This window comes from Montipora foliosa, chromosome 4 (genome assembly GCF_036669935.1).
Source record: "Montipora foliosa isolate CH-2021 chromosome 4, ASM3666993v2, whole genome shotgun sequence".
NCBI lineage: Eukaryota > Metazoa > Cnidaria > Anthozoa > Scleractinia > Acroporidae > Montipora > Montipora foliosa.
Genome location: NC_090872.1, coordinates 14744824 through 14754823, shown reverse-complemented (window position 1 = coordinate 14754823; position 10000 = coordinate 14744824). Strand labels below are relative to the sequence as shown.

The 10000-nt window shown below is 38.9% G+C and overlaps 2 protein-coding genes across 5 annotated transcripts in view; both read left to right on the top strand.

Annotated features, from left to right (window-relative positions):
* The first annotated feature begins 1178 nt into the window (after positions 1-1178).
* Positions 1179-10000, top strand: part of LOC137999981 (carbohydrate sulfotransferase 11-like) — a 15957-nt gene continuing 7135 nt past the window's right edge. For 2 of the 4 annotated variants that reach the window (XM_068846036.1, XM_068846035.1), the window contains exons 1-3: positions 1179-1379; positions 5892-6151; positions 7802-7861. In XM_068846036.1, the coding sequence (XP_068702137.1) occupies positions 6032-6151; positions 7802-7861 (180 nt within the window). In that variant the 5' untranslated portion in view covers positions 1179-1379; positions 5892-6031. The remainder of the gene's footprint in view (positions 1380-5891; positions 6152-7801; positions 7862-10000) is intronic. The other 2 variants (XM_068846040.1, XM_068846037.1) reach the window with 2 other exon arrangements.
* The window catches only part of LOC137999356 (carbohydrate sulfotransferase 11-like), a gene marked incomplete at its 5' end in the record, with an annotated part of 2811 nt that continues 714 nt past the window's right edge, over positions 7904-10000 (top strand). Inside the window, one exon of the mRNA XM_068845175.1 lies at positions 7904-10000. This exon is cut by the window's right edge and continues 714 nt beyond it. Coding sequence (XP_068701276.1) covers positions 7904-8665 — 762 coding nt within the window.

Sequence of the window (10000 nt, the reverse complement as noted above, 5' to 3'; positions counted from 1 at the left end):
GTATGTAGGTATGTATGCACATTCATCCAAAGGTTAAAGGGTTATAGTTTGCAAACTGAGTTTTAACTGACTCGCTCAATAGTTATTATCTTAAAGCAAGAGTGAATTAGATAAGGGTGTGGGTAGTAGTGAACTGCAGCACAGTCACAAATTAGTCTATTTTTAGAACACCGGTTCCCGCGAAAATCAATTGCCGTGTCCCTGAAAAAACAAGCAGCTGGGGAATTGGAGCTCCATGATTCCCAGCTCTCGACCGATTGACCGCACGGAGAGCCTGTGTGCAGGCTATAGCTTTTCGTCATATACAACAATCAAGCGCCAAAATATGCTCTGATATTTGTCCGCGGACATTGTCTGTACCGAGCAATGAACAGTTTTTCGAAAGGGATTACGTCTGTAGAAAACGCAAGCGAATAAGATAAACAACGAATAAATGGAGAAATATCTTATTAATTTTGTGGAAATCGAAAACTGGTATCGTAAATCCCAGCAAGGACAACAGAAACTGGCCACAAAACTTGAGAGCTTTCGTTTCAAATCATGCAATCTGTGTGATATTCTTTAATTATACTGAGACTCTCAATATTTGCAGTCAGTTTAGCTGTAGCAATTCTCAGAGTATGCTATCAAATGCATTCGTCAAATGAGCACCGCGAAAAAGGCTTCATAGGGAGCTTAAACACGCGCGTTTTAGAGACTCGGAAGGCAACCGGAAGTGAGCTGTTTTCCCTTTTAACTTGTCTTCAGACAACCACATTTACATTGCTAAGTACGTTTTCTCCATTAAACTGATTAAAGATGATAAGTATAAAAATCTGGGAGACACCACTGTCCTGGAACGCGAAATGTTCTCTTCCAGTTGCCGTGCGCGTCTCAAAAAACTCACATACTTAAGCTCCCTGATTAGTGATTTTCGCGGAGTGAAGTTTTTCGATCAAGTTGCCCTTTCACAGATCGCCTAATGCTGACTGGCTCTCTTACTTCAAGGAAATCGATTCTCAGGAGGCAGTTATTGCTAATACTCCGGAAAGAAATTGGCCATAAACAAAACAAAACCGAAAGAAATTTATAGAATAAATAAACATCGATTTTTCCTAAGCTTGGCATAAGTTTGCGTTTGAGAACCAATATTCCCATTTGCATTATTTTTTCCGCCGGTGTCGGTACTGATGCGTGCTAAGTTGAAATATCATTGTTTTTGTTTCGATTTTCCCTTTTGCTTTGTTTGATCCTTTATCCCCGAGGCAAAAATTGCTCTCCATAGTGACGATACGGAGTTCATTGCATGCTTCGTTTCCGAGGGGACCAATTGACCCTCAGCTGTTTTGTATCAGATGATCAGGACACCCCAGACTCAAAGTTCGCGAACGAGTGCTAAGGTAAAGTACCAAAAAAAAGGTAATCATAACAACATAAAATCCCGACAAAAAAATCTGCTTTCAAGTTTATGGATCTTAGCTTGTCCTCGAGGCTATTTGAGGTGATTTGGGTTATTTTAGGACTGGCCTCGGCGGTGATATTGAATTCTCTTTCCCAACGTAAATCGCGGACACCTGTGGTTTAGAAAAGCAATCTGAACTTTAAAAGAGCGACTTGTGTTTGAAAACATTTCGGATGATAAATATCATCGCGGTTAGAAAAGAAAGTAGACCTGAAGGGAAGTCGATGAAACTCGAAATCATAATTGCGCTGTACACGGCCCAGTTCAGTGTCTTCAGTGTAACTCCAGGTTCCTCGCAAATACTTAAATTTCTTCTCAAATTGCGATGATCATTTTATAGACTTTATATAGTATATGTAATCCGTAGTTCAAATCTATGATGTATACAAAGCTCTGTTATAGTTGTTGGAGATGAATTATCTCCAACAACACAACTTTCGCGCAACATCGAGTTCAGGGAATTGTACCTATCCTGATGACATCAGGTTGAATTAAAAGTATTTCTTCATAGTTTTAGATAGTATTTAACAGTCACTTATTGTTATTGAGGTACTAAAACGAATACAGTGAGCGAACTTTAACTAACAGACCAGGCCCCATGCAGTTGTTGGAAGGGTGGATAGCGCTATCCACTGGATAAATCACTATCCACTGGATAACTCAATTCAGTGGTTTTGCTAGTGTTTATCCGCTGGATAGTGATTTATCCGGTAGATAGCGTTATCCACCTTTTGAACAACCGAGGTGAGGCCACAGTTGATCAAAGGCCTGATAACTTTATTTTATTTTATTCGGTGGATAAGTCACTATCCAGAGTATGAAACATACTTTACGTTAAACGTTGGCCAAACTTTTTGGTACACGCCTTCAATTAGATGCGTTTAGAGTGTGCATATATATTCACCGATACGTGTCAAATACAAATATCTTTGCACAGGTTGAATTGAACTGTCAGAGAGTGACTTATCCACCGTATAAAAGTACTCGGCCTCGGTTTAATTAAACAACTGGGGCCAGAAAAGTAAGTGGGGAGCTTATGGTAATCATCGGCATCGATGTTTTCAATTCACGATTCGATGCAATGCTAAGACAGTTGAGCTTGCAGTGGTGGCCAGCTGTGGAATCCTAAGGTTTAACTAGCTGTTGCGTGATGTTTCAGTGTATGTATGATGACGATGACGGATGATCAATATTGTCAGGCGAATATGCCACAAGGAAAACAAAACTAACCATGCATGACAACTTCGTCATGACGTCAGTCAAACTCTGCTTTTAATAGACCTTATTCACGATGTCCGCCATGTTGGATTTGCTATTATCATGCAAATTAGCTACACACTTCTGAGGGGGCAAACAACACAAGTTCGAGAGGTTATAACGAACACCTTAGCCACACAGATAATTTGTTTCACGTTCATTGAATGTTTATCACCTAAGTAGTCAAATAGAATGATTACACAAGTTACTTCGACGTTTTTTAGTGAAAAATGAGCAGATAGCGAAGTAGAAAGTCAAAATGTCAAAGGCAATCAAAAGATATAAAATTATCATAGAAGGTACTTAATTCTAAATTCTAAAATGTACTTTTAGCAATGTTGTTTCAATATTTCGACTGGCCGATTTTCCGCAATTTGCCTTTTTTCCATTGTTTGCCCCCCAGCATAATACATGGCTAATTTGCATCACAATTGAAAACCAACATGGCCGCTATTGTGAATAAGGCCTATTGGTCCAAGCATGGAGTAGTTTGCGCGATGGAGTTCTGATTGTCAAGTTCCTCCAACATACCTCCATCTAGTTATTTATTTGCTGTTTGCACTTGTTACTAGGACATGCAGAAATTAATTAATTAAGACTTGAAAAAGTTGGCAATTCACTTTCAGTTTTGACTAGCTTAGATGTTAGAGGATTAAATAGATGCTTAGAGCTGAGCTGAGCTGAAGTAGTTTTACATCCTTCCCAAGGGTGCATTACACCTTAAACATCTATAGTTGCAATTGAAAATTTGTAGGCGCTTGAGACTTTCTAGAGCCCGCAGACCAGCGGGTACATTGTCCATTCAAGACCTTGATAAACCACATACCCCGCCAGAAGATTTAGTTGCTCAAATGGGTAGAATATCCGACCGGTATTACGGAAGTCAGAGGCTGCAACCCTCCCCAGGACTTTGATTTTTCAGTTGATTCAGGGGAACCCAACGAGAATATAGTTCAAAACCACTTAAACATAGCATTGTTAAACGTATTTTAGTATTTAAACGGTAGATACAGGCATACTTTTATCCTCTAAAAATTATCATCTGTTCGGATTTCCTAGCTGAAAGTCTAGTGATCCGAAAATTATAGGGATTAAAACTTACCATTTCGAAAATTTCAGCCAGAAAAAAGGCTCCCGAAAATTCTAGGTGACCTTTTTAGGGTAAAAGTCCGTCAAAAATGGTCAATAATACCATTTTTCAGATGTTCGAAAATTCTAGGAGAGGCAGGCAAGCAAGAAATTTTACAAAAAATGTTCCGAAAATTCTAGATCTCAAATCGTCTTCCGAACAGATATTTTCCGAAAATTGACGTTGAGTGCCCCTGTTAATTTTCCTTTGCCCGTCGGCCAAGCAACTTGTCTCCATTATCATACATAATGCTCCGTGGCCAGTGAAGCGGTTCACTTAAAATAGCTATTTTTGTTTGTTTGCCCGCTGAAAAGGCTGAAACGACCCAGGATTCCCTAAGATTTTACTTTTTTGCGAAATTGTTTATTCCTTTGATATGAACCCCCTCGGGTTGTTAGGGGTAAATTAAGTACTCGACACAGTTATGCGTTTCACCAACGTCCTGAGTGACGGAGCCTCTGAACATTGCCGAAACATTTCAGGCCGCTAAATTGTGAAATGGATTCACCTCCTATCGTTCGGAAACTTGAGATTTCTTTATGATTGCTTAAGCCTGGTTTTCACTGGCGACGCAAGCACGAGCATAAGCAGCTTATGCTGGTGAAAACGAACGTCAACATAAGCAATATCGATCAAAATCTAGCCTGCTTGCAGGCGGTAGATTGTGTGTCGCCACGAAGCACTATCAGACGCCATATTGGAAGAGCGTGGGATAGGTCTGGGCCCCGTGACAAAACGACGGGGTGGGGAGTGGGAAGAGCGACGAGCGTCGACCCTCAACCCGGCCCAAGCCTAGCCGCGCGAATCCAAGATGGCGACCTTATTACGAATTCTGTTTTTTGCGACCATCCAACTGACTGCGTGCAGGCTAGGAACGAATGCTTTAATTGGCCAGACACAACAAATTTCCTTGTGCTTATGCTGCGTTTCGTTTTCACACGGCGCATGCGAACGCAAACAAAAGCGCAAACACAAGGGAAAGGAAAAAAATTTGATCCTTATGCTTGTGTTTGCGTCAACCCCATTTTCACGGTGAAATTAGCGCTCTTGCGACGCTATTGAAAAACAGTCTTTAATGGGCCATTTCCGAGTTGCTGTTTGTCTCGGTTTCGAAGCGAGTCTTGGTGCTCAACTATTGCAAGGCAAATGAGCTTGTTTTGCATAAGAATACGCAACTCAGTTCCATTTGAATGGTTGTGCACCAGGACCCGCTTTGAAACTGAGGCATGCAGCAACTCGGAAATGGGCTTTGGCACAGTTTTCTCTGCTTGGTTTTGGGAGTCATTTGAGACTTGCGCCACGCTTTAGAGGAAACGAATTAAAATTACATTGAGGGGACCAATTCAGAGATCAAAAAAGAAAAGTGTAGGTTTCTTGAACTTATTTTATACGGCAATTCTTACATACTACTTTTCAGAATCATGTAATTTATATTGACGTCACGGAACAGGAAACAGATCTCCTTCCGACAACACTAATGTGAAAGGGTCTTACTAACTTCAGTCGTAGAGAAAACAATTCACTGCCTCGTTGCTCCGAAAAAAGAGAAATGAGAATTGTTGTTCTATTTTCCCAACGACCATGTTTCTAAATTTGTTGCATGGCTACAAATCAGTCTACATTGAATTGTTGTGCATGCCTGCTTCATGTAACATACGATTTTCCATAAGATTAGAATATACTTTTCAATATAAGATAGCCAAAATAAAAAATAAATTATGATTACTGAAACTAGTGCACAACAAGGAGCTCGTGCTGTCGATGCTAACGAAGAAAAATAAAGTTTATGACTCACAATTCAAGTACTCTGGCAAGAGGCCCGTTGTTTGAAAAGGTTAGTCTAAAGCAATAGGACCTGGTGAACAAAATATTTGAAACACAACAACCACTTTTTTGGGAGCCTAATATGGTAAATCAACAATCATTAATATACTGCCGTCTTGTTAGGTCTATGAGCCAACGAAACTAATGGCCCCACGCGCATTAAGGAATATTTGCATGCATTTCATTTCAAAGCTAGCGGCAGTCAATATTTATCTTTCTTTTCACCATTTTGACACTTAGGTTGTGAGAAGAAAGACTGAGTGGGCAGTGCATAATCTTGCAAAGCTTAGTAACGATTTCAAAAGATCCATTGAACGACCAAACAGTCGATATCTTCCGTGAACTATCCCTGATGTTTGTAACTGGAGGATCGTTCAACGATGAACGTCATCAGAAACCAGCGTCTCCTTCATTTAGGAGCTACAGTTATTTTGTTCGTGGCAGTGTTGTCGCTGTTGGCGTGGATGATTAAAACTAATGAAAATTTCATCTTCGTTAAGGTAAGAACGAAGACTTAAAAATGCACTTAGCAAGCTACAAAGCAGAAAAGCACGAAGCCGGGCATTTGAATGAGTATTTGGACGCATTCAGATCAAGTTCTCGTTATGATTTTAGAAACGGATGTTTATCAAGCATATTATCTCTACTTTAATCCTGGTTGCTTTAAATTCATAAGACGCAGCGTATGCAGTTTCACCTGGAGCTTCAGGGAAAAAAAAAATTGCTTTTAGGCACCATTGATTTCATGGCTGGGGAATTTTTGCCAAAGGGAGAGCATGTTTTCTCTTAAACGTTTTTTGGCACGGCAACAAACAACAAAGGAAACTTTTACCGGAATTTCTATCAACTTTAATTACATGCAGCTTGGATTTTTACTTTAAGATCTGTCCGAAATGATTCAAATATTTTACACTGTAAAACATTTATCCGTTTCAGTGACGAGTTTATTGGGTTGTTAAAACACAGTCTAGTGTATTTTACGGTCTTGGGTAAAAGATAATTCGATAAACTTTGTTATTTTTTCTTTGTTCTCGTTTGGACAGTTGCATTAACATGCTTGGTGCGCTCTTGCCTACTGACAGAGCCCCAAATGATACATGATCAGGGTCTCTCGCACAATGTTAGTTACTGGGTTACCATGGGCGTTTTATGTGTTGTTGTTCCTTCTTGGGAAAAGTCGTTACTGTCCCTTCCCTGCTAAGTAGTATCTTCTGCGCGTATGTTTGGTAGGTTTGAGGGGGTACTAGAAAGGCATAGATTTTATCATTTTCATTATTCGGATTTGTTCAAGTTTTGTTGCAGTTCATGATGAGATACTTGTTTTTACAACTGCATTTTGATGCTCGTTTAAACTCCCTTTAATTGTGTTTGTGATTTGCCGCCTTGGAATAGTTAAATTGTTGACACAAGGTAGCTACATAACCATTCTTTTGTTGCCGAGTAATTGAACTCAAAGTCAGTTCTAAATTCATCCGTTTTTCTGGCTGTGATCGCACTGTCTGACACCGGCTTGCGCCTTACTCTTTTAAAAGGCAGCCCATTGCTTTGCCCAAACCAGCGCAACTTTTCACTTTATACCTCACTTTTTTCTATCGCCCTCACGCTGCAAGTTCTCCTCGATGGGTCCTTATTTAGTTGTACTTTCAATGATTAAAGTTAATTTTTTATACGCTTTTAGCTATTTGAATTCATTTCCAAATCGGAATGAATTGACTTTAAGAGACACACCAGAAGCCTTAACTAAACTTTTTGGTATGTTAATTATGTTGTTCTTTTATGTAGAGCTTCTCTGGAAACCTCCTCTGTGACTTGGATCCCTTGTGAAAATGTTGCTTTCGAATCATTTTAGCATAAGTGCTTTCGAATTCATGAAAAGCGCACCCATTAGTCTGTTCGCTTGGTTACAAAATAAGTCTGAAATTGTTGTTTCGCATTGACTCCTTTCGCCAGAAATAAGCCCTTTTAAACATTCTGCGCGAGAAGTGTTTGGAAGGGAGGGAGAATTTCGACGGGCGTGAAAACAACCCTGGACTAGTCCCATTCCTGGCTCGCCCTTCGCTTACGATTTCATCCGCGTCGAACATCATGTCCTTTCCTCTTCAAACGCCGCCAAAGAAAGCTAAAGCTGATTAAAATCCTATTTCTTGCAGCAGCCTAAAAATGACGTCAAAATTGCTCGGCATTTAAAGCAGAAGAAAGCAGCCAAACTGGTAAGAGAATACTGCGCTCAATATCAACAAAAATTGCAATAAAAAGACCTAGATTTTTCAAACTTTATCGTTTTGGAAAAATACAAACTTGTGTACTGTACTGTTCCCAAAGTTGCGTGTACAGTTTGGAAGAGAATCCTTGCTAATCTTCAGGGCCTTCACGTGACAAATGGCGTCCACAAAAACACTCGGGGAAGACTTAACCTTCTCAGCAATCACACCTTAGAAAATCGAGAGAAAATTCTTAAGACCTACACAAAGTTCATGTTCGTGCGGGAACCTTTCGAACGCCTTCTTTCTGCGTACAGAGATTGTTTTCACGGCGAATACAAAACAAAAGCACCTTACTGGAAAGATTATCGTGCGTTTGTGAAGGACGTTTTGGCTACAAGCAGTGGTGGTGGCTACAACGATACGTTGCCTGGTGACGTCACATTCGAACAATTCGCCACCTTCTTGGTTCTTCAATGGCAGGAAGGTGCTTTGTTTCAAGAGCACTGGCGTGAGCAGTATAAGCTTTGTCATCCATGTAGAGTACAATTTGATTTCATCGGCCATTACGAAACGCTTGCACAAGATGCACATCTGATTTTGAGAATGACTAATTTAGAAAAGAAAGTAGACTTTCCAGACTGGAATCCAACAGATACGAATTCATTAATGCAGGAATACTATTCTACTTTATCGTCTCTCAGGTTAAAACAACTGCAAACTATTTACAAAAACGATACTAAAGCTTTTGGTTACAGCTATCCAAGACCGTTCGAGATGATTATTGACAAACGTATTCGTGAAAATTCTTAAAAGGAGAAATCTAAACTTCAACAGTGGATTCTGCTGTTTTTTGAAGAAAAGCCAATAGGTATAAGAAATAATCTCAATGAAAACCGGATGAAAATTTGTCCCTTGCAAGGAACCCGTCAGTTTATGTGAAATGTAATTGCTGCTAAGATAAGATATATTAAAAGGTACAGCAATGTAGCACATATAATTATTTAAGCTGAACCTCCACTAAACCAAGAAAATAACTTTTAAACCACAGAACATAATGTTTACAATCAAATTGTTCAAACTTTTTCCAATGAAAGCGTTTGTATCCGAAAAAATGAATTTAAAAACGCTTGTTTTGGTCATAGTACATATAGATGACTGGTTACGAAACTTTGGAAACTACATAATAATAATAATAATAATAATAATAATAATAATAATAATAATAATAATAATGGCAAGTAAAACTAAAAATAGATTACATCAAAAAAAATAAAAGGAAGTTCTTGAAAATTGAATTATGTACAATTAAAAAAAAAACTGTCTTATTAATAGCTAATAATAACAGTTTCATTTCTAAAATTTTACAAGAAATATTAAAAAATAAGAATTGGAAGCAAAAAGTATCTAAAACTATCTTAAAAAAAAAAAAAAAAGAAAGCGAAAGGCCAATGGCAAATCCAAAACCCTATTATACTGTATTAAAAAAAAGAAACAAAATATTAAATTAAATAAAAAAAAAGAAAAAAACAGATACTAAATCGATTATATATCCTAGGGAATAAATAAGTCTTTACTAATGTCTTGAAAGCGTTAATGGTATAGCTGCTTGTCTAACAGATAAAGGCAGTCTATTCGATAATATTGGAGCAGCGATAATGAAGGCGCAGTCGCCCATTATCCTCTTGGTTTTTAATGTACTTCTAGCTAATAGAATACCGTTACTATTACAGCGCAAATCATACCCCGACTTCGGTAGAACTTCTACTAATTCTGAAATATATTTAGGGGCCAATCCCTTAATAACTTTAAAAGTAATAAGCAAAATTTAAAATTCTATGCGCGCGCAATGGCAAGTGTTAATCTGACATTCTCAAACGCCGTAAAGCAGGCTATTACAGTAGTCCAATCCACTTGTGATGAAGGCATGAATCAGCTGCTTAGTATGCTCCCTTGAGAGGTATTTCCTGATGTGACGAATTTTGAAGAGATGGTAGAATGCGCAGCCGCAGGTCTTGGATATGTGAGTATAGACATGTCCATATGGGAGTAGAACCAAGCCCCCCAGGTTCCTTGCGGACAACACAGGTGCGACATCAGATTCACCGACTTTGATGTTGTTGATGGACACTTAGCCAGCTGTTGATG